This window comes from Sinocyclocheilus anshuiensis, unplaced genomic scaffold, assembly GCF_001515605.1.
Source record: "Sinocyclocheilus anshuiensis isolate Anshui unplaced genomic scaffold, SAMN03320099.WGS_v1.1 scaffold134, whole genome shotgun sequence".
Classification (NCBI taxonomy): domain Eukaryota; kingdom Metazoa; phylum Chordata; class Actinopteri; order Cypriniformes; family Cyprinidae; genus Sinocyclocheilus; species Sinocyclocheilus anshuiensis.
Window position 1 is genome coordinate 152155 of NW_015546024.1, and position 25146 is coordinate 177300.

Here is a 25146-nt window from a genome sequence, read left to right on the forward strand (position 1 = left end):
CCTCCCCTCATTCACTCTTGCACATTTCTGTCTAATCCCCCAGGTTTTTCTATAAGCATATCTGGAGGAAGTGGGATGAGGAAGATGAGGACGATGACTTTGATTACTTTGTTCGGTGTGTGGAGCCTCGTCTTAGGCTGTAAGTGTCCTCTGTGTGTCCTGTCTCTTCCCCTGAAGCATGACCGCATAGCACTGAATAAATCTAAATGCTATCCCAGCAGCTCTGTGGCAGCTGTAAAGAAGCTCCGGCCACCAGGTGGCAGTGTGTACTCAGTAATGAGCAGTTCATTGTGTGATAACACTATAAATTGCTTTGAGTAATGTAAATAAATTTACTTTGCAAATAATTTATAGTCATTATGAAATGAGCTACTTAATTTAAGCATAAGATGTCTAGTTTTAAACTCACATTGTCATAAACAACAATGGAGACGTCAGACAAATAAGTCTAATGGCACCATTGAGACATTTATTTATTTTTTTAAGTTTGATTGCAATTCTTTTTGGTGCCAGTAATGATGCAGAAATTACACATAGTCACCTGCTCATAGCTGTATTCATCTCCCCCTTCATGTATTTTCCACAGGTACTATGATATCTTGGAGGATCGCGTTCCAGCTGGTCTTGTAGCTGAGTATCACTCGACACTGGCACTCTGCTCTGAGAAGTTTCAGGAGTTTTCTAGCCTGAGAAGTGGCCTGGACAGTGACTCGGAGTCTGAGCAAGACAACGTATCCATGGTGGAAGGACTGCGCCTATATGAGCAGCTGGAAGCACTTAAGCGCAAACTGCGTATTATTGAAAACCCGCTGCTTAGGTGATTATTACTGCTGCGTGAGTTTGAGATTGAGAGGTGTTTGTACATATGTACCCACAATGTGGCTTTACTCCTCAATCCTAAGTTAATCAGGAGAGGTACATAATGAGTACAAATGTGATTAATATTGCAACCAGGCATTCACGCCTTTTTGAAGTATTTACTTACGTTTTCCAAACCTCAGGATCAATAGGCACTGCTCCATAATTAATCATCAGTCTTTCCTAGCTACCAGACTCCAGGTGGGATCGAAGACGTGTCAATGCGAACAGCTGTGTTTGAGCAACTGTGCCTGTTAGTTCTTTGACTTGCTCACCCATTCCACCTCCGTGTCCTTTGCAGGTACGTTCTGGGCTACAAGGTGAACTCCGGTCAGCAGTCATGCAGGGCAAAGGGGCCACGTCCCGCTGGCGGCCGAGTAGTTCACTTGGTATCTGCCTTGGCCACAGTTCACCAGCTTCAAAGCTTGATAACTGACAAACTGATGCCCCACTATTCAAGTGAAGAGTTTGAAGTGCAGGTGTGTGTATAACCCTTCTATAACCCTTCTCTTTTTTATGTCACAGTTGCGTGTTGGTCAGAACACCTTGTACTCACCTTTTCAGGATAATGGTCTTGTTTTCTCCAGTTCTGGCTTTGTAAATAGGGATTTTGGAAGGGGTTTATGACATCTGGACTATGAAAGGGAGAACTATGTTCACACTTTAGCATTAGTGCTTAGTGCTATGTATGTTTGTCTGTATGTCTGTATGTATGTATGTATGTATGTGTGTATGTCTGTATGTCTGTATGTCTGTGTGTCTGTGTGTATGTGTGTGTGTGTGTGTGTGTGTGTGTGTGTGTGTGTGTGTGTGTGTGAGAGAGCGAGAGAGAAGCCACTGAAGTGTTTATGCGTTCATTTATAAGGTGATGTGCCACTGAAGCCAACAAATTTGTGTATTATCGATGAGGAGGATGAAGATGAGCAGAAAAAGAGGAACGTTTTTAGATATTTAGACACTTTGACAGCTTGTATATAACTGTCACCATCCATAATACTTTTAGGTTCTAATGCCTCACTCTCCCTCCACTGACTATTTTTGCATTTGTCTTTCATATGAAAGAATCACCAGTATGTAAAATAATTTTACAATAAGGTTTTATTTGTTTTATTTAATAACATTAGTAAACATGTACTAACAAGTAACAGTACTTCTACAGCATTTATTTATTTTTGTTAATGCTAATCTAAACATTTACTAATACATTTTCAAGGTCAAATGTTCATTGTTAGTTCACTAGTGTTGACTAGTGTTATCAGATTAGACCTTATTGTAAAATGTTACCGCTTAAAATGTTTTATGGGAGATGTTATGCAACTCCCGTCATTATAGAATTGTCATATCGATCTAGAGTAATGTAAAAATTGCTTGAATTCTGATATGACTGTTCAGACTGAGGTTGCATTGCAAAACTACAGGATTTGGACCACTTTAGCCTGCAGTCTGTGCAAAGTCTAGTTTCATGCCATGACAAGACATTTGGGTGGGAAATATGGTATTTGAATTGGTAAAGGTCACTTCTGCTATTCCAGGAGCTGAATCTGGATGGAGGATGGTCTGATCGTTTAAATAATTGAAATAAAGTCGTTTCAGACATGGAAGATAGAGTGCAAATCCTCCCCAAATGCTGATATTAATGCCCTGCTCTCTTTCTCCCACAGCCTCTGATCACTGTGTTTTAATTTGTTGGGTTTACCTCCTAAAGGTTAATATCTGCCTGAGAGCGCTGGCCGCCTCGGAGCTCTCAGAAAAAAATCTAATCAACGATTTCACTCGTGCTAGTATAATTTTATGACTGGTAGGATTCGGTGAATAATTTTGCCAGTAAAATCTCACATGTGCTCGCTCGCTTCTCCATCTTCTGTTAGGATGGTAAGATTAAAGAGCTGTTTGTGCGGAAAGTTGTTAGGACGGTCTGATCACTAATGTCTCAAGGTGCTGTAATGCAGGATTTGTAAAGGTTTGTTAAAGCACTGTGTTCATGCACTAGCTCATGTTTGATCTCTCTTGTTCTGTGAGCCAGTTTATCCCTCAAGTACTTGTTAAAAGGGTGCAGATGTGTGTGATCGGATGCCTCTACTCAACCCCACTGAGACGCATTCACTTACATTTTTGTGTGTTTTTTTTTTCTTCCCCACTCACTGTGATTTGAAATTCAGTTTTTGTTGGTTTTACTTCAGGACGAAGATGATTTGAGTTGTAGTACTAATGTGTGGTGTGTGTTTTGATCCCAGTTTCACAGTGACCCAGTGCTTGCGGTCAATGCGTGCTATGAGGGGGATGTGGTCATTGTATGCCCTGGCCTTTACAGCATCACCAGCTCCATCAGTATTGTTGACTCCATCGAGGTTGAAGGTAATCACATGACTCATTGTGTGCACTTGTGTCTGAACTGACCACCTTTTGACCTGACAGTTGTTGACATGCAGAGTTGGTGTCATAGGATTCATAACACTTTGTGCCTACAATGATGTTAGGGCTCAAATTGATCCTCATTGGTGTCCATGTAAAAATAATTTTGAAAAACAGAAAAGAGTCAGGTTAAAAACTGAAAACTATATAAAATACCAAATATATGAGAAATTTAGGCAGACTTGTCTACTGAATTATCCAAGGATAATTTTGTTTCTTCATCTATTTGACTTTCACAGTAAAAAAAAAAAAGTGTTTGGTAGTTAAATTTTTTCTTTGGGATCTCAATTGCTAGTTTGTCAAAATAATGTTTTTATTTTGTGTCTGTGCATCTATTTTTGTGAGGTCAATTTGACCCCTAACACAAATGAAACTGAAAATGAAAATGTTTTATTAACACAGCAGGAGGGTTAAAATTAAAATTCTTTACTCCGTTTTATTTTGTTCCAAACCTGAATGACTTTCTTTGTTCTCTGAAAAAATGAAAATGAATCTCCAAAATTATATTTAAAAAATGTCATGAGTAATTCTTATGACTCATAACAAATATTACAAATCCATATGATTAAAGTAATGCATTACTTTTAAATTTACAACAAAATATTGAGTTACTTTTTCAAATAAGTAACACAAGTTACTTTTTTTTTCCATTTATTCACTGACACCTCTCATGTCCCATGTTGAGAGAAATTGGGAGTGAGGTTCAGAGGGAGAGACACTTCCTTTAGCCGGAGGCTTATTAATTTCACTTATGGTGTAAAAGGGCCTTTACAGTTGCCAAAGTATAACTTTTGGGTTTTTGTTATTTAATAAAGCAATAAGCCCCAAGAAGCCGTGGTTTACAGTGAATTTATAACAGCTAAGGGATATTGTTAGGCACGATGTGAAGCGGAGGTTTCACAAAATAAAACAGAGCAAATAAAGTGTAATGATATTAATAAAAACATTATTCTTCCACCAAACAATATAGTTCCTCAGAATCAGTTGTGGTTGCAACAAAGTGGTTGCCGAGTAACACACAAACAAACAAAGGTGTATGTTTGTAGAGTAATTTACAACAGCTTCGAACGTGGCTCAGCCAATCAGAATCAAGGACCGGAACTATCTGTTTTATAAAAACAAATAAACATGCCCAGGCCAAGTGATAAAAAGTAACTCAAAAGTAACGTAATGCATTACTTTCCATAAAGAGTAACTCAATTAGTTAATTTTTTATGGAGTAATGCAATATTGTAATGCTTTATTTTTAAAAGTAACTTTCCTCTTAACACTAGTGACATTAGTGGTGTCTAAATTGTTTGGCCAGTTTTAGCTGCAGTGATGTAGAGACATTGACCTTTATCATCTGATTGATTTGGAAGGTACTTCTTTTATTTATTTAGTTATTTATTTCATCCACCTCCATCTAAAACTCAGTGGAAATCACCTGTATTTTGTACTATTCTTTTCCCTTTAATAACACTTTGTGATACAGCATGCTTCATAACACTAAGTCAATAGTCTGGCACCGGGCCTTGTTTGTCAAAATGATTCTCTGGACGTGTATAAAACGAACACTGCAGTCGGTGCGTGATATTAGAAAGCCTGCCGAGGTAATTGAGCTCGATGGCGCAATAACCACCTTTCAATAATGGGGGGGGAGAAAATTAATGCATGAGGAATGTGGAGGCAGGCAAGCAGAGAGAGCACGGGGTCAGGGTCGAGTCTCTTTATGCAAATGGACGACCTGCAAAGTCAGATAGCGATGAAGTCAAATGAGGAAGCGGAAAGAAGGCCTGGAGGATGCTGTTTAAATATGGAGGTTTTGTGTGCTTGGCAGTCCCTCCTGCAGTGTCAGGGAAGCCCTGAAAGAGGAGATAACGCACAGGCGGCTGCTGGCTCTACTACAGGAGAAGAGCAACTCAATTAGACCACTGCCAGATTACCATAAAAGAACTCGGCTCCCCGCACTAAAGGTCTTTGATATTATTTAGCGAAAACGTCAGACATGCCTCTGTCTCAGGCTACAGCTTTATCGCCAAGATTATTTGAAGGAGCTCTAAATAGTTTTGCATGTTTTTTATATGTAAAGTGAGTCATTGAGACATGCAACGGTGTTGCATTTTGGAGTGTAGGAAGTACGGTCTGTGATTCTGTGTTTTTCCAATTCAAATCGTCCCACTGCTGTCAATTACGGTCTGTGAGATCTTCCAGCAAATCCACTGTTGTTACCTGCACACGTAGAAGTGAGGATGGTGCTGTGACCTTATTGGTCTATATTCAGCCTTTGGCATTTGAAAGAAGTGTGTGAGAGCTGACCAGGGTGCTCAAGTTCATCTGGGCATTGTTAGAAAAGTCTGGGAGAAACCTGCTTCAGGTCTATCTGTCAAAGAGCAGTGTGTAATGAAGCCGGGCTGTCAAACTCTGCGGCTTTGAACCGCTGCTCTCGCTGACCTGCCACCACTATCTCAAACTGAGATGGTGCTAAGCTGACCTCTCAGTCATCTGTCTGCCAGCTGCTATAAACTCAACACCCTTGTTGATGGTCATTTAGCCACATTGTTACTTGGAAACCATGCGTCAAGACTGAGAGACGGTCTAATTTCCATAGAGAATTAGGTCCTTTATGGAGAGGCTTTTTCTATAATGAGATGCTCTTTGCTGGATGGTAGGCCTAGTGGTAAATGACAGTGATCCATCAGGGTTAAGGGCCTGTCAATTTCCCTTCCGCGTTTTTTTGTCATGCAGGTTCAGGAAATGTTTTATTCAAAGAGTGCAATTTTAACGGGTTCTTGTTACTGGTGAAACTATGCTATTACCTGCCTGTTTTTTAACAAGGTTATTTTAGAGTTTTTGTGTTATTTAACCCTTAAATGCATACCTCGGGTCTTTAGCGACCTGGGACATAATTCTCTACCCTCTCCCTCCTTCATTTGTTAAAGTTAGACATCCACTTTCTTAGTATTCCTCAATCTATTCATTATAAACAATATAACAAGAAAAAAAATAGTAAAATATAAAAGAATGCCAGTTTTCTGATTAATTTGTTGTAAAAAGTGTATAGGGTCGCTACAGACCCGAGGTATTTTTTCCTGCATGACTATATTTACATATCTGATGACTCAATTTGTGCAATGCATCTTTTTTCCTCAAGGTGGCACTGTTTGATACACAATGATGACGTGATGTTTCACTCATAATTACCGCAGGCATAAAACAAATGAATATCATCAGCAAAAATTGAACTGGTTTGAATGGCTTTACTGCAGAGCAATTACTATACGCAATTAAATATAAATGTCACTGCCATTTGATGCTGGATGTGGTGAATAAGCTGCCAGTGATCAAAATATTGAATATGAAGTAATTGAAAACGATAGTTTTGAGAATATGGCTGAGATCGTGATTATGAGGCAGATGCTGAATGTACTGTGGAAGTGAGCTCTGACGATGACAGCGATGGTAAAATCATCTGCTCAAATTGAACCCCTTTAAGTTTCAAAAAGGAAACAAAATATGCTTTATTTTATTCTTCTGTAATTGTTCTTAAAATATCAAGATCATTTTTTGCTATTGCAGAAGTTAGAGGTCCATCCGTGCTGGATATATAGGTCCGGGTCGCTAAAGACCAGAATGTAATAATGATTGGCGAAACATTCATGCATTTAAGGGTTAAAAGAGGCATAAACAACATTAAACATCCATGCAGTGATTATTTTAGCTTATTTTATTTTGTAAAATACGCTAAATACGCTTTGTAAGTTGCTTTGAATAAAAAGTGTTTGCCAAGTATGTGAGGGTTGGTCATGAAAGCACTGAAAGCACTGCCATTTCTCTCCCCGTCTTCCCTCAGGATACGGTCTGCCGGACGAGGTGGTGATCGAGAAGCGTAACAAGGGGGACACTTTTGTAGAGTCAACAGGAGCAAACGTCAAACTCTCAAATCTAAAGTTCATACAGCGCGACGCCATTGAAGGCATCTTGTGTGAGTTTCAAAGAAAATTGTCCTGCCTCTTTCCCCCCTTTCCCACTGTTTGTCGAAGAGTCTTGAGGGACTGCTGCTGTTGAATGGACAGCAGTATATTCAACAGAGAACTGACATGCTGCTTTTGCTCAGACATTCATTTGGCCTCACAGCAACACAGTAATGAGTCATCTTAAGTTTTCCTTGTCATTTCATTGGTGAGCTGTTCTGGCATGCCTAGCCTAGGGAGACTTTAAATCTGTATCCCTGTGTGCAGCTTCACTAAAGGTTTGCTTCCTGTGGGATTTCTGATCTGGTCAGACTGGATATCCTGCTTGCTTCCAAAACAATATGTTCCCTATTGTATTATGGCTAGACAATATAAATAAGGAAAAAAAAGTTTGACACTATTTTTCAGACTTTTTTTTAATAAGAATCTCGATCTGTGAATTTGTTCTGCTTAAAAGGGACTTTTAATCACCATTTTGACCAGTCATTATAGTCAAATTATTTCTTTATTTGAAAGAAAATTCTATTTTTATTCAGCAAGGATGCATTAAATTGTTTAAAAGGGACAGTAATGACTTTTACATTGTTACAAAAGTTTCTATTTGCTGTTATTTTGATCCTTCTAATAAAAAAAACGTTTGTTTTTTTATGGAGAATATTTACAGAAATCTGCATATTGCTACTGAAAATTCAGCTTTGCATCACAGAAGCACATTACATTTTAAAACACATTACAATAGAAAAAGTAATTTTAAACAAATAATATTTCACAATATTACTCTTTTTACTATTTTCTTGATCAAATAAATGCAGCCTTGGTGAGCAAATGAAACGTCTTTCAAAAACATTAAAAACATCCTACTGACCCTAAACTTTTAAACCATAGGATGTTTTTACCGTTATAACAATTTTTAGTCAAAGAACAGCAGTAGATTACCCACATAGATCTATACTGAAAATAGTTTTAAACATAAACAATACAGAAAGGGGTTTCTGTGAATTGTTGTTTATTATTTTTAATGATATATAATTATAATATAATTGCTAATCAAAATTTTCAGTCATTAGCCCCTTTCACACAGCGTGTTGATTCTGGAAAATTGCTGGAGTGCCTTCTGTGTGAATGCAAACACGTCCCGGGATGGGGAACTAGTTATATTGCCGGGATCAGTCCCGGGATCAGCCCTGTATGAACAAAAGCCAGAACCAATGCCGTAAAGGGTGTGTCGTAGTGATGACGCACGTTATCGTGTGACTCTTTTACCGGGTGTTTTGAAGGCAGATCAACGTTCACGACGAAAAAATACGTGCAAACTGGAATGAAGCAGAGATCAGGGAAGCTCCTCACTATCCGCGCTGAAGCTGAGATCGTTCGCAAGCTTAGTGAAACAGTACGCACCACATTACACGTCATATCCTAATGTCACGTGTCTTTACAGGATCTTTACGGGATGTGTGTGAACGCACGCACAGATTCCGGAAAATCACTGGCAGTGTGAATGAACCAAAATCAAACGATCCCGGGACAAATCACGGGACATATTATCAGTGTATTTTCCGTAATCTCTGTGTGAAAGAGGATTTAGATTCATTCAGGAGATGCGTAATAGCGCCCCCGAACATATAACAGCGAGAACGTGGAAACCCGGAAAATTCTGTGTTTGGCGGAGAAAGAGTTAATAAGAATCAATGTATAATTTATACAGTTAAGTGTATATAGGGCTGCATAAAACAAACGAATATAATCAGCAAAAATTGAAGTGGTTTGAATGGCTTTACTGCAGAGCAATTACTATACGCAATTAAATATAAATGTCACTGCCATTTGATGCTGGATGTGGTGAATAAGCTGCCAGTGATCAAAATATTGAATATGAAGTAATTGAAAACGATAGTTTTGAGAATATGGCTGAGATCGTGATTATGAGGCAGATGCTGAATGTACTGTGGAAGTGAGCTCTGACGATGACAGCGATGGTAAAATCATCTGCTCAAATTGAACCCCTTTAAGTTTCAAAAAGGAAACAAAATATGCTTTATTTTATTCTTCTGTAATTGTTCTTAAAATATCAAGATCATTTTTTGCTATTGCAGAAGTTAGAGGTCCATCCGTGCTGGATATATAGGTCCGGGTCGCTAAAGACCAGAATGTAATAATGATTGGCGAAACATTCATGCATTTAAGGGTTAAAAGAGGCATAAACAACATTAAACATCCATGCAGTGATTATTTTAGCTTATTTTATTTTGTAAAATACGCTTTTTGCTTTTTGTAAGTTGCTTTGAATAAAAAGTGTTTGCCAAGTATGTGAGGGTTGGTCATGAAAGCACTTTTTCTAGAGCCATTTCTCTCCCCGTCTTCCCTCAGGATACGGTCTGCCGGACGAGGTGGTGATCGAGAAGCGTAACAAGGGGGACACTTTTGTAGAGTCAACAGGAGCAAACGTCAAACTCTCAAATCTAAAGTTCATACAGCGCGACGCCATTGAAGGCATCTTGTGTGAGTTTCAAAGAAAATTGTCCTGCCTCTTTCCCCCCTTTCCCACTGTTTGTCGAAGAGTCTTGAGGGACTGCTGCTGTTGAATGGACAGCAGTATATTCAACAGAGAACTGACATGCTGCTTTTGCTCAGACATTCATTTGGCCTCACAGCAACACAGTAATGAGTCATCTTAAGTTTTCCTTGTCATTTCATTGGTGAGCTGTTCTGGCATGCCTAGCCTAGGGAGACTTTAAATCTGTATCCCTGTGTGCAGCTTCACTAAAGGTTTGCTTCCTGTGGGATTTCTGATCTGGTCAGACTGGATATCCTGCTTGCTTCCAAAACAATATGTTCCCTATTGTATTATGGCTAGACAATATAAATAAGGAAAAAAAAGTTTGACACTATTTTTCAGACTTTTTTTTAATAAGAATCTCGATCTGTGAATTTGTTCTGCTTAAAAGGGACTTTTAATCACCATTTTGACCAGTCATTATAGTCAAATTATTTCTTTATTTGAAAGAAAATTCTATTTTTATTCAGCAAGGATGCATTAAATTGTTTAAAAGGGACAGTAATGACTTTTACATTGTTACAAAAGTTTCTATTTGCTGTTATTTTGATCCTTCTAATAAAAAAAACGTTTGTTTTTTTATGGAGAATATTTACAGAAATCTGCATATTGCTACTGAAAATTCAGCTTTGCATCACAGAAGCACATTACATTTTAAAACACATTACAATAGAAAAAGTAATTTTAAACAAATAATATTTCACAATATTACTCTTTTTACTATTTTCTTGATCAAATAAATGCAGCCTTGGTGAGCAAATGAAACGTCTTTCAAAAACATTAAAAACATCCTACTGACCCTAAACTTTTAAACCATAGGATGTTTTTACCGTTATAACAATTTTTAGTCAAAGAACAGCAGTAGATTACCCACATAGATCTATACTGAAAATAGTTTTAAACATAAACAATACAGAAAGGGGTTTCTGTGAATTGTTGTTTATTATTTTTAATGATATATAATTATAATATAATTGCTAATCAAAATTTTCAGTCATTAGCCCCTTTCACACAGCGTGTTGATTCTGGAAAATTGCTGGAGTGCCTTCTGTGTGAATGCAAACACGTCCCGGGATGGGGAACTAGTTATATTGCCGGGATCAGTCCCGGGATCAGCCCTGTATGAACAAAAGCCAGAACCAATGCCGTAAAGGGTGTGTCGTAGTGATGACGCACGTTATCGTGTGACTCTTTTACCGGGTGTTTTGAAGGCAGATCAACGTTCACGACGAAAAAATACGTGCAAACTGGAATGAAGCAGAGATCAGGGAAGCTCCTCACTATCCGCGCTGAAGCTGAGATCGTTCGCAAGCTTAGTGAAACAGTACGCACCACATTACACGTCATATCCTAATGTCACGTGTCTTTACAGGATCTTTACGGGATGTGTGTGAACGCACGCACAGATTCCGGAAAATCACTGGCAGTGTGAATGAACCAAAATCAAACCATCCCAGGACAAATCATGGGACATATCCGTGTATTTTCTGGAATCTCTGTGTGAAAGGGACTATTCAAAACAGTTTGAAGTGGTTCACAAATATAAATAAAACTTTAAATAAAAGATGTTATCTGTTTTAACGCTTACATATGCAGAAATCTGGATGACTGATCTAATTTTGGAAACAGTAGTCAAATAAAAATCATTGTGATACCGCTAATGTTATTTTGTATTGCGAATATTCAATGTAGCGTAGCACTATTCTATATCTTTATATGTGACCTTTCCTCCTTGCATGTCCTGCCGCCGTCCTCCAATGTCTTTTCGATTTGGCACCCTTTATCTTTCATCAGGTGTTCGCCAGGGGAAGCTGGAAATGGAAAATTGTGTGATGCAGTGTGAGACCACAGGTGTGATTGTGCGATCGGCGGCCCAGCTCGGCATGAACATGTGCGACCTGTACGGCTCCAAGGTAAGCTGCACTAGCACACGGTACCACACTTAAATTATAAGATGACTTCTTTACTCATGAAATGAGTATTATCATTTAAATGTATTGCTCTGTCATCTATTCTGTGCAGTAGTTATTACAGTATGAAATCCAGATGAGTAAGGTCTTGCCAGAAGCATTCTTAGACTGATTTACCACCAGCCGTTTCACTAAATAGCCCCTTCTTCATTGACCAATACCATTATCATTCTGATGGTCGCTGTGTGCTCGCTTCAGGGTGCCGGTGTGGAGATCTACCCTGGGAGTGTATGCAGTCTGGTGGGCAATGGCATCCATCACTGCAAGGAGGGGATCCTGATTAAGGTGAGGAAGATGGATGAGCTTCGGCTCTTCTAAACACCTATAGATTAGCCCGTCTGGCTCCTGGTTACTGCTAATCGTTGCCCAGGCAACAGCAAGTATCTTACCTGATCCAACAGAGCCGCACTTTAGAGCTGTCTTAGTATCATATTAATGATCTAGGGAATTAATGCATTTAGAAGACCTCCAGGGAAGTTGGCCCCTTTAGTGTGTTAGTGGAGTGGGACTTCACTGGCCACCGTAGGCCGTCTTTGATGGTAATAGCTTTAAGCTGTGTCACCAGAGGTCAGTACGGTCTCACAGTTCAGAGGAAATGTTAGAAAAGCCAGTGAGCACCCTGGAGTTGTAGACATGAATCTTTGTGGAAAATCTTGCCAATTGGCTTCATTTGAGAAAGTGTGTCTTGAGAAAGTCATCGCATAATACTTCAGCTCAAGTCAGTGTTAGTCTTTCACCTGAGAGCAAATTAGATTCTCACACAGGTAGCAGCATCCCAAAAGGATTTTTCCGAAATTAACTCTAGCGGAATAATTCGATTTTATCTACCTTCCTAAAGCTTTGTGCATTTGTGTACATGCTGCGCCTTCCCAACCTCAGTCTTTTATTCTTCCTCACTTTGCTTAGGCCAGAAAGAGATGTGAAGAGTGTGCGTGCACATGTTCATTTGTGTAGGCATGCTGCATGTTTACCACCCCCTGCTTCCCCTTTGGCAGGATTTTGCAGACGAGTTGGACGCCATGCCTAAAATCACCATGGTGAATAACGTGATCCACAACAATCAGGGCTACGGTGTTATCTTGGTGAAGCCAGGTGATGCTGCCGTGGAGGATCTTGCAGAGCCCAATGCCGCAGGTGCCCTTTTCTTCTTCTGTCTGCTTCTGCCACCTCAGTTCACCATCAGCAGGGCATGTTCTCAAATTAACACCAGCTAGTTCATTAATGGCGCTTATCTTGAAACAACTCAAGAAGTAGAAATGCTAACATCTCTAGGTTTTGTGCTGCATGCATTATAGGGATTATTCACCAAAAATGAAAATTTTCTCTTTTTCGGTTCTAAAGTATTATGTTACTTATTGTTTTTTTTTTTTTATAAGCGGAACACAGAATGACAGTTTTAAAGGATCTTCACAAAGCTCTTTTCATATAACAACTGTTAATAGTTAACAGAGCTTGTCAAGCTCAAAAATGACAAAACACTAAAAGATTCATAATAAACTGGTTATGTTTCAGTTATTAGCTGATATTTGAGATTTTTTTTAATCTGTAATTTTTTTAATGTAATGTTTAATCTTTGAAAATGCTAATAAATAATACGTTAAATATGTTAAAATAAGTATTTTTAATACCGTACCACAATTTTTTTTTTTAAGTTGAACGCCTTTGACAAATGTTTTCTTGAAGTACCCCCTGATATTTTAATAAATTCAATAATTTTACACATTTGCATGTTCGTGGTTTACAGGTGCCAATTAATAGTCATATGACCCTAGTATTCATCAAATCACGAACCCCCTGCAGTTCCCTCACTAACCCCCAGGGCTTAGTGAACCCCAAATGTATCTGTTATCAGCTATAACATAATTATCAGTATGAGTTGCATTAAATGAGTTGAAATAATGCATTCAAATTGTTATTTACTGATAATATTGCTGTCAGTCAGCTGTTAACCCGAGAATCACTGCGACTGGAACATTGGTCAGTGACCAGTCCAATTCGTAAACCAAATCAACTGCATGGCTTCAGAGATGACTCATGATATATATATATATTTATTTATTATTATTATTTTTTAATAATAAAAGGATAATTTATTATTAACTCTAAAATAGAGTGAAATAAAAGGATAATGCACGTTATTTATGCTGAATTTTTTTGCAGTTTATTGGGAAATATAAAAATGTGCTTGAGCTTGCAAATAATACAGTACATAAGCCACAGCCATATCACCCTGCAGCCCAAGACTGGTTGCCCACTGAAGCTAAGCAGGGTTGAGCCTGGTCAGTACCTGGATGGGAGACCTCCAGGGAAAACTAGGTTGCTGTTGAAAGAGGTGTTAGTGAGGCCAGCAGGGGGTGCTCACCCTGTGGTCTGTGTGGGTCCTAACGCCCCAGTGTAGTGACTGGGACACTATACTGACAAAAAAAGCACCGTCTTTCGGATGAGACGTTAAACCGAGGTCCTGACTCTCTGTGGTCATTAAAAATCCCATGGCACTTCTCGTAAAGAGTAGGGGTGTAACCCCGGTGTCCTGGCCAAATTGCCCCCCTGGCCTTTGTCAATCATGACCTCCTAATAATCTCCATCCACTTTTGATCCAGATTGGCTCTATGACTCTCTCTTCTCTCCACCTGTAGCTGGTGTGTGGTGAGCGCACTGGCACCGTTGTCCTGTGGCTGCCGTCGCATCATCCAAGTGGATGCTGCACATTGGTGGTGGTTGAGGAGAGACCCCCCAAATGATTGTAAAGCGCTTTGTACAACAATACACAATAAAAGCGCTATATAAATGCATCATTCATTCATTCATTCATTCATTCATAAATAATACATTCATGTGTCCAGGGCCTCCATGTTAGAGCTTATTTTTTTATTTATTTTTTTTGTCTGCTGCATTTTCTTGGTTTCTTGTACGGGGAATAGTGTAACCTTGATGTTTTTTGCTTTCACACATCTTATCTTCTTTGCCATAAATGAAATAGGCCACGACCAGTCTCCCCATTACTGTAAATGGTTCTGTACATATGCCAAAAGTCTATATAACTTGTGAAGGAACCCGCAGGACTCAGTCCGACAATGCTCTACTTTCTCCTGCTGTAATATCTGTAAAAAATATTCACTTGCATAACATTTTTGTTACAAATGCCCCCCTGGGTCTGTTGGAAGGCCTGTCTGTAATGACTGCCATCCCCACGGTACTTTTCTTCAGCAGGATTGGCTTTTATCCCCTTTCTCAGCCAGCTCCATTTTGAGAAAATGGAAGAACGGAAATACGCTTGACATTCAATGAAAGGCAGCTGTGAATGCAGTATGCTTAATTTCTGAATTATGCTCAGCAGAAGGCATCTCAGCTTCAAAATAAAAGTAGACCCTACTTCTCTCTCGGATTCCTTTATGTTTCTGCATCTCACCGTCTGCCTTTGTCTGGGCATTGTATTGCACTGTATTGGCATAGTGACTTTCTGTTCTGCATTGAAATACCTCTCTTAGATGAAAAGAAAGTGCAATTTAAATAATTTCAGTTGACATATGTGCATGTTTTTGTTTGGGTGTTGTTAGGAGAATTCAGAATCTGTTTATTTTCTGTAAAATAAATGGTTATGCATTTTTTTTATTATGCAGGTGAGATGATTGATCCTTAGCCATTTTTGTATGTGCAGAAAGTAGAGCAGATTTAGTTATTTAGATTGCAAATCTCATTGTATTCAGATGAATCCGTTTTAATTAAATATATTATATATATTGTAAAGAAAATGTAGGTTATGGTATAGTTCTTCCTTGCACATCTCCGGAATGAGAAAAAAAGTTTATACTACGGTGTAGGCCTATAACTGCTGACTGCTAAAGATGCTTTCTCGTAGAATATAGGAAATTCTCTGTCTAGTATTACAGTGTAATTGTTTTTTGTCATTAATGACTTTGTTTGCCAGGAACAGCAGGGTTTAGTTTTAGTGCAGACACCCTCCATTTAGGGCAGAGTCGTAGAAGTTTCAAACCCTTCCTTTTATTGTACCCTATCATTTTCTGGCTGACTATAACCATTCATATTGCTCCCTGCTGGAAGGGTGAATGAGAGCGTTTCCCTTTCTAGGGAACTCGTGCTGCGTCCTCTAGCGGACACGATGGGGACTGCCGCCAGCAGGACCGGTGTTTGAAGCACGTCTGAAACTAATCCAATCCTATTGGCCCACGTAGCCTGTGACATCACAGGTGGGCACCCCAAAGTATATGGGGCTGTTGTGTTCACATATCGCGCTTAAAAATGCATGGAAAATGCTAGCTGTGCCACTTTCTCCTTCTTTCCAAGGCACTTGGGAGCTTGCGCTCCTGTTGGGTCTACCGTTGCTAAGCAACCATGAGCTGTGCTCTCCATGATGACGAGGAAGTTTCTGCAAAGGATAAGTGGATTCCCAGTACTGAAAATCACTTGCAGTAGTAAATTTATACATTAAAAAAAAAAAAAAAAATCGGCATGCCGTCTGCTGCTCTCTTGTCTGATAGTTTGGTTGTTTGTTTGGTACTCAAACTGTGGCACCCTTGTGGTTTATGATTGCCAGTCTCTTTTGGATATTCGGTCAACATTTTTTAATTTTCACAAGTCGGATGTGGAGTTTGTTTTTTACAAACCGCATGGGAGTTTTACAACGGACATTCCAGAGTGCATTCGCCACTGGCCTCTTAATAGTCAACGGAGGAAGCGCAGGAGGAGACACGGGTCTCGGGTAGGACTTGCGATCAAGCTGAAAGCCCGTCTGCATGCGGGCTGTATTTCAAGCCCTTTTCTCGAGCCTCTCTATGGTGGCTCCGTGGTCTGGCGTCTCTTGGATCAGGCTCACCGGTGGCTTCGACCTGTTCTTCCCTTGTTCTACTGGGAAGGCCCTGGGTTGGCCTTCCTCGGATTGGCCGCTATCTCCGGAGAACTGGAGCAGCTCCTGGTGTGCTGCGTCCGCTGTGCAGAGTGTCACTCTCCCCTGGCGCGGTTCCTCCACCCAATATGGTTTTAATTAATGCTTGTTCAGTGGTGAATAAGACTTTTCTGCTGAATGACTTTTCTTTGGATTTTATGTTTGTTACTGAATCCTGGATTAAGGATAGCGATCTTATCCCTTTTCTGAATTGGTCCCGGTTGACTGTCCGGTTTTTTAACTCCCCTCACCAAAATGGACGAGGGGGTGGGTTAGTGACTTATGAAAAACTGTCAACGCTGCTCAATGTCGCTCCGTCCCTGTGGATATCTATACCAGCTTCGAAGCCCAACTTCTCCATCTAGACTGGAACGGTCCTGTCTGCTTAGGGGTGATCTACCGTCCTCCACTTTCAGTTAAGGACTTTCTACAGCAATTCACTGACTTCATTGGTAACATTGTCACTAAATTTGATCGCTTTTTATTGGTGGGCGATTTTAACATTAATGTTTGCTGTCAGTAAAACCCTCTTTCGAGGGCATTTCTTAATATAATTGACACTTTTAACCTGATACAGTGGTTTAAAGGCCCCACTCATATCCACAGTCATACTCTGGACCTTGTTCTCTCTTATGGGTTTGATATTAATGATATTACCGTTTCTGATTATATGCTCTCTGATCATAAGCCTATTATATTTACCATGTCTCTTCCTAGTCTTTCTCATGCTTCTACTAAGGTGCCATCTCTGTCTCTGGTTTACTCTCCTCAATTTGGTGTAAATTTTAGTCAATGCTTTACTAAGTCCTACTCTTTTACTCATGGACTTTCCGTTATCGGACTTGGATGCGGACGAACATCTCAGTCTGTTAAATAGTGCTTGGCTCGATGTAATGAATGTGACTGCTCCTTTAAAGCCTTTTGAGCACAAACCTAAGTCTGAATTGGGGATGCACCGAATGTTCGGCAACCGAAATTATTTGTCCGAAAATAGCAAAAAAAGCTGAATAAGCGAAAAGACTGAATAAATTGTACCGAACAATGATATGACGCGATCAAATAGCAACCAGCGCAGGGTGAGAGGCGCGCACTCTTTATTATGCAGCACACACGTCAGCAGTGTGGAAGCATTTAAACTGTCGGTGCTGTACGGCTGCCCGTATCCTTAACCACTTCATATTTTTCTTCCAACATCTCATCGTGCATCGCCAACAGTGCGCTTGCTCTGCGTTGTATTTTTTTCTGCTGGCGACTCTGTGCACACTTCCGGAAAAATCGGACGAAAAAAATACAAATATGTATGTGTGTGTGTATATATGTATATATATATGTATGTGTGTGTGTGTGTGTGTATATATATTGAAATGGAAATGGCAACATCGTTTTATAAAGTATATGCGTTCATATGTGCTTTATTTTCACTGGAGGAAACCTGTGGTGTGATGAGGGGTGAACGCAGCGAAAATTTAGAACTGATTGCTCCCCCATGATATTTTGTAAACTGTATTCATGACAAAGAATTGCACAGATGCAGATATTATAACTATCGATAAACACACACCTTGTCCTCTGTTTCTCGCTCTATACAGATACAGTTTCTATACAGTTTATGGAACTAATTGCAAAATTTTAGGGGGGCTGAGTAGTCATATACTCTATAGCTATAGCCCCCCTAAAAATGGCCTAGTGACGCCCATGGTTCAAAGTCCAAAGTGCGAGGAAAATCTGCGCTGATACAGTCGTCAGTTGCTCAGTCACATTTTTATGAATTTTTACAAGGCATGTGACAACACGATATGTACGACGTATTCGTAATGAGACTCATTTATAAATCTGCTGTCAACAAAAAGAAGCACTGAGGTCTTCCTGTGCGTTTCCGCCAAAATAAAAATGTAGAAAAAGCAAGAACTCTTATCAAAATAATCATTACAACAGCTCTGTTTTAATACATTTATTATAACATTCACACATAGTGTTCAAATTAGGATCTGTAATATTTTCTTATGTTTTTAAAAAAGTCTCTTCTCAGCAAGGCTGCTTTTAATTGTACAGAAAAAAAAAAAATACATGCCTGATTCAAGAAAGGGAGTCTGATGGCCAAAAATTATTATTTTACTAACTTATTAATTTTAAGTTAAATTGTGCTTTGTTGGTATAGTGTCTGCTAGAATGTTAAAAATGTTCAGTGTTAAATATTTTTACAGTAAAAAGCACATTTTGGCTTTTTAATTTATGCAATGGTGAAAAAAAAATTGGCAAAATACATGAGGAAAAAAACTCGAAAAACCGTGTTCGGTATTCGGCCTTTGGCCCAGTGTTTAATTTTGTTCGGTTTCGGATTCGGCCAAGAATTTTCATTTCGGTGCATCCCTAGTCTGAATTGTGGCATACTGCTGAGACTCGGCTGCTAAGGCAAACATGTAGAAAGGCTGAGCATATGCATTACAGTTGTTCAAAGACAGTTTATTGGCTTATCAGAATGCCGCCAAATTGGCTAAGGCGACATATTTTTCTAATTTAATTCTACATAATCAGTCCAGACCCAAGATTTTGTTTTCTGTTATCAATTCTGTTGTTAATCCCCCGGTAAATACTCTGTCTGTTGCCTCTGTCACTCTTTGTGAAAGCTTCTCAAGGTTTTTTAAGGCTAAAGTGGTTAAACTAGGACTGGTAGCTTATACTTCCTCTATTGAGTTGCCTCTTTCCCCCTGCCGTTGCCTGCATATTGGGATGTTTTTGAACCTGTATCCCTTCAGTCACTTAAAGACACTATTGCCAAGTTGAAACCATCCTCTTCTTCATATGATGTCATCCATCCTAGATTTTTAAAACAAATTGTTGATTCGGTTGGACCGGGCCTAGTGTCCTTTTTTAATAAGTGTCTTTCAACTGGTGTGGTTCCTGCTTATCTGAAAGTGTCTACTGTCACACCTCTCCTCAAGAAGCCTTCACTCGACCCGTTGGTTTTAAAAAAATATCGCCCTATCTGTTTTACCATTTATTTCTAAGGTTTTGGAAAAGATTGTGTTTTTACAACTTCAGTCTTTTCATGCTTTAAATAGTCTGTTTGAGCACTTTCAATCTGGTTTTAAGGCTGCCAACAGCACTGAATCTGCCCTTCTGAGAATACTAAACAACATCTTTTTAGCTACTGATACGGGTGACTCTGTTATCCTTGTTCTTTTAGATTTATCAGCAGCCTTTGACACTATTAACCATTCTATATTAATCAATAGACTAAAATCTTGGGTGGGTCTGTCCAGCACAGTTCTAAAGTGGTTCCAGTCATTTTATCCGACAGGAAATATGTGGTTAGGCTAGGAGAATTTTTCTCTTCCACTGCTTCTCTCCCCTGTGGCCTTCCGCAAGGCTCTATTTTGGCCCCCACTTTATTTTCGTTGTATATGCTACCTCTGGGTTCCATTTTTAGAAAACATTGGGTGTCATTTCATATTTATGCCGATGGCACGCAAATCTATTTACTTTTTAAGAAGAATTATCCATTGGCCATGACTGCTCTATCATCTTGCTTAGATGAGGTTAAATCCTGGCTATCTCAAAATTTCTTATCATTAAATGAAGATAAAACGGAGGTGATCTTTTTCGGCCAATCAGAAAATATGAAGGACTTTAATCTTGACCTAGGACCTTTATCGGCTTTTAGATCCTCGCAGGTACGGAATCTGGGTGTTCTTTTAGATGACTTGCTAAAATTCGATAAACAAATTTCCAGTGTGATTGGTTTTAATTTTCATCAGCTCCGTACACTTGAAAAAATTAAACACTGTCTCACTGACGAGACTTTGGAGATGGCTGTTCATGCTTTTATTACATTGCGTCTTGATTATTGTAACTCTTTATACTGTGGCATCTCCAAAGCTCAAATTGCCCGTCTTCAGTTGGTCCAGAACGCTGCCTGATTTCTTTGAAAAAAGAAAAAAAGGATCACGTCACTCCGCGCTTGAAGGCCCTTCATTGGCTGCCTGTTCAATTTAGAATATATTAAGTCAAGTCTTATTATTTGTTTTTAAATCTCTGCACAATCAAGCACCCATCTATTTATCTGAATTGCTGCATCAGTATATCACCTCGAGAAGTCTAAGATCTTGTGACCAGAACCTTCTTTTAATTCCGCTTTCCAGATTCAAGCGTAGAGGTGACCGTGCTTTCTCCGTAATTGGGCCTCGCCTTTGGAATGACTTGCTGGTTGAGATCAAAACGGCCCCTAGCCTGACTATTTTTAAGTCTCTTTTAAAAACTCACTTGTTTTCATTGGCCTATTAGGAATTATATTTTTGCCTATTGTATTTCCTATTTTGTGTTTTTCTTTTCTGGTTGCAGTGTTGCATTCCTAATTTTATGATGCTATTTCTTACTCAAATGCAGTTTGGTCAGTCTTGTGGCTGTTTTAAATGTGCTATATAAATAAAGTGAACTTGAAACTTGAACTTGATCTTGGCTGAGCTTTCAATGTTTCAGGAGATTCATTCTTAGCTGGTTAAGGTCGTCTTTACCTCTGAGGGATCTGGCCCATCATGATCTGAGGATCACAGACAGGGCTAGTGAGCCAGCACTCTCCTGCTCCTCCCCCTTTCAGGAGTCGAGCACATAAGATGATACCTCGCTCCCCCTCCAGAGCATTTTCTCAGCCTGGGTAGTAAGGTTGGGCAGCCTCCCATGAGTTCAGGGTAACTTCCAAGCAGGTGGTCCCCCTGAATGGAGAGACTTTGAAATTGTCTTCCATCACTGTTTTCACTGTTAATGTTGGCTGCTTGTTTGCATTTCTTTGTCTAGCTAAGTTGGCGTGGCAATAGGAAGTGCAAACTAAGAAAAAGCGCTCCGCTTAACTAATGTAAATGTTTGTGCAAATGTTTTGGTTTATCCGTTCTTTTTTTTTAATTGTATTATTAAATTTACTTAAACACTTGTTTCTAAATATCATGTATATCATAAGAGTCAAAGTCAAGAGTCTTTTATAAAAAAATTGGTATGTTCCAATTTGGGGAGAGCGGGAAAAAATGTGTATTTAAGATGGCCGCCACTAGTAGTAGGGGTGGACGGATAGAGTGCTTGGAACAAGATTGTAGTGCTGTGTAGCATGTGAAACTCCAGCCTCAATGTTGTAGAGGGGAGTTGGTACTGTTTTTAGTACTTGCAGTTCTAGTTTTAGACTGTTTTTATTACAATCTTTGTTTTAAGCTCTTAAACCTATTTATTTGCACATTTTGCACATCTGCTCTAAATAAACAACCCTTTGGACCCCAACTTCGCTATTTATCCTACTTGTGACTGCACGGGTCGTTATCACACCCACATGCTAGGTATGGGCTTTCCCCCCTTTGTTAGGGTTTTTCAAGTGGATGGCACATTGCTTTTGGAACATTCGTTGTTTGAGGACAGCTGTATTCCTAGCTTAATTTTGGGGAATGTCCCTTCCTGTGTTAAGTCGGATGGGTTTAGGAGTGGGCTGCCTCCCCAGGTCTCAGGGTATTTTTAAGTGGGTGGTCCCTCTGAATCCCACATATTAATTTTGGGCTGAGTAGACTGTTCCCCCTCCTCAGGGCTTTTAAGTGGACAGCCCCTGCTCATAGTGTAGCTGTCTGCGGATAGTTATGCTCCAGCACAAACTTAATTTGCTCTGGAATATATCGGTCTGAGGGCAGCTGTGCTCCAGCCTGGCTTCTTTAACTAGGTTGGGTTCCTCTTGGCACAAGCCCTCTCAAGTAGGCACTGAGTCCTTGCCTTGGAAGATAGCTATCTGAGGATAGCCATGTTTCAGCTCAGTACTGCCCCCTTGTCAGGGTTTTAAGAAGCGGCCTTAGAGCCTCTTGCCTGGATTGTGTTATCTCCCCTGTTAGGGTTTTAAGTATATAGCCCACTTTCTGTGGTCTGGGCAATCTTCAGCCTTGCGTGAGGAAATTGCTATTTGAGGATAGCTGTGTTCCAGCTCAGCGACTACTCCCCTTATTAGAGTATTTAAGTAGTGGTCTCCTTGAGCCCCTTGCCTAGACTGTGCTGTCTCCCCTTTATAGGGTTTTAAGTAGATAGCCCACTCTCTGTGGTCTTGGCAAACCTCAGTTAGGACCTTTGGAGGATAGCTGTCTGAGGATAGCCGTTTTCTAGCTTGGTGACTACTCCCCTTACTAAGGTTTTTAAGTAGTTGTCCTCTGGAGCCCCTATTTAGACTGCTATCCCCCTGCTAGGGTTTCTAAGTAGGTAACATCTATCTGTGGTCCCTGTATTGTCATACTAACGTGTTGCTCACATAACATAGTTATCTTAGGGTAGCTGTGTTCTTAACTTGGTATGGATGTTCCTATTTCATCTGAATCTGGGTTTCCCATTTCTGCCAAGCTGTATGAGCGGCCCGGGGCGTCAGTAGCTTCGCCCCTTTCTGAGGAAAGGTTAGGTGTATGTCTGTCACTTCCTTGGTGCTCTCTCACCAGGTGGACAGGCATGTGCCACGGCATGGTATAGTTGGCATTTAATTTCCCATAGTGTCCGCTAAAGGACGCAGCTCGAGTTCCCTAGAAGGGGAACGTTTCAGGTTACGCATGTAACCATGGTTCCCAGAGAGAGAACGAGACATTGCGTCCCCTCACCATGCCTTCGGCCTGCCTGTTTCACGTCTCCTTCAGACAACTAAGTTGGTGAAGTGTTCTGCAGGCACCCTCTTATACTGGGTGCCCACCTGTGACATCACGGGCTACGTGGACCAATAGGATTGGAGTTATTTCACACGTGCTTCAAACACCGGTCCTGTTGGTGGCAGTCCGCATAGTGTCCGCTAGAGGATGCAGCGTCTCGTTCCCTCTTGGGGAACCATGGTTATATGCGTAACCTGAGACATTTAGGTGCATGAGTCTGTGCTTCCTGCTTTCTAGTCAGGAATTAAAGGAATAATTCACTCAAAAATGAAAATTGTGTAATTTACTCTTCCTCATGTTGTTTCAAACAGTACGACTGCTTCTGAACTGTTCCTGTGTCACAACTGAGATTAATCTATATTTGCATTGAGGCTTCTCTAGTTATGATTTACTGTTTCCTTTAAGGTTTGGGGTTTTAGATTAAAAATGCTAACTGAAATCTAATCTAATCTGAAGCCTGTTGTGTGCCTCTTCTGTTTTGTCAGATGAGAAAGAGGAAGAATCTGAGGACACAGGAGTAAAATCAGAGGCTGATATAGATGATGCTGATGATGATGGTGGTGATGATGATGATAATGTGCCTGTCATTGTTGTGGAGGAAGAGTGCCCAGCCATCCAACATGGTCACTCAGTCCCTCCAGACTTCACTGAGGGAAATGATGCCATCAAACAAGAGTTGGTTGCCACATCGGCCAAGAAACACAGGCTTCAGAAGAGCCGGATGAAAGCACTAGGGGCCATGCAGGCTGATGAGAATCTACTCTCACAGGAAATGTTCATTTCCATTAATGGAAATCAGTTTAAGCACAATGGAAAGGGAAGCTTTGGTACCTTCCTGTACTGAAGGCTTCTCTACGGCAAGCATGCACAGACACACTTTAGTGTTTAATTATTTATTCAGTGTTTCTTCAATTTTGGTTCGTTTATTTTGGGAGCTTTCATTAATTACTGTGTGAGTGAAATGCCAAATGAATTAAATGTGCTAAAATGTGTAGCCTTTTAAACTTTCTATTTTTATCCTGTGACTTTTTGAATTTAGTTTTTGTTTATCAGAAAGTTTTTAAACACTGAAACACTTGTACATAAAACAACACAAATAACACATCTTGGAAATTTTGTTCACAATATCTCATGTTTAAGAACAAACATGTTCAAAGACACTTTTTTTTTTTCTTCAGAGTTTACGCAGTTCATGTTTTGTCCACACTCTAGTTTAATGGTTACTATAGTCACTAATAAGCACTAAAAGCATTTAGTCACTGAAAAGCAGAAGCAGTCATATTTTTTTTTCTTAATTGTCTCATATTTTGTAGAAATAAAGAAGTTTTATTCTTCCAAATTGCAAAAATCTGCTTTATGTAATTTACTCTATAAACAAAAAAGCATGGAAGAGTAATAGGGCTGTGTATCACCAGCAAAGTCACGATACGATACGTATCACGATACAGAGGCCACGATGCGATACGTATCACGATACATGACTGCACTGAATTTCACCTCAGCAGAATTTAGAAAAACAGCTGTTTATTAAACACTGCTTACTATAGTGCCATTTCTAACTATTGGCAGAGCAGGCAGTTGACCTCTGCATTATGAAGGGCCTCCATAACTGTACCACAGTACAATATAGGTAATGGCATATGTTTCATGTTTACATTGGGCACTCCCCACCAGGTACAATATTCTGATTGTTTGCATCTTGTTTTTAAGCCCATAAATAATAATGTACTTGTTCTAATAAGTTTATATTGTAATGTACTCATTCTAATATGTTTAAAAAAATCATTTACGTTGCTGGTAGGTTATCATTGCACAAATTAACACACTCTCTACAATAAAAAAAAAAAAG

General features: G+C 39.7%; 1 protein-coding gene across 1 annotated transcript in view; it reads left to right on the plus strand.

Moving 5' to 3' along the window:
* LOC107698633 (SHC SH2 domain-binding protein 1-like) overlaps positions 1–24629 on the plus strand; it is a 32445-nt gene extending 7816 nt beyond the window's left edge. The window contains exons 5-13 of the mRNA XM_016499689.1: positions 44–139; positions 587–817; positions 1160–1337; positions 3093–3213; positions 7103–7234; positions 11572–11690; positions 11946–12032; positions 12743–12881; positions 23783–24629. Of these exons, the coding sequence (XP_016355175.1) occupies positions 44–139; positions 587–817; positions 1160–1337; positions 3093–3213; positions 7103–7234; positions 11572–11690; positions 11946–12032; positions 12743–12881; positions 23783–24141 (1462 nt within the window). The 3' untranslated portion in view covers positions 24142–24629. The remainder of the gene's footprint in view (positions 1–43; positions 140–586; positions 818–1159; positions 1338–3092; positions 3214–7102; positions 7235–11571; positions 11691–11945; positions 12033–12742; positions 12882–23782) is intronic.
* The last annotated feature ends 517 nt before the right edge of the window (positions 24630–25146 follow it).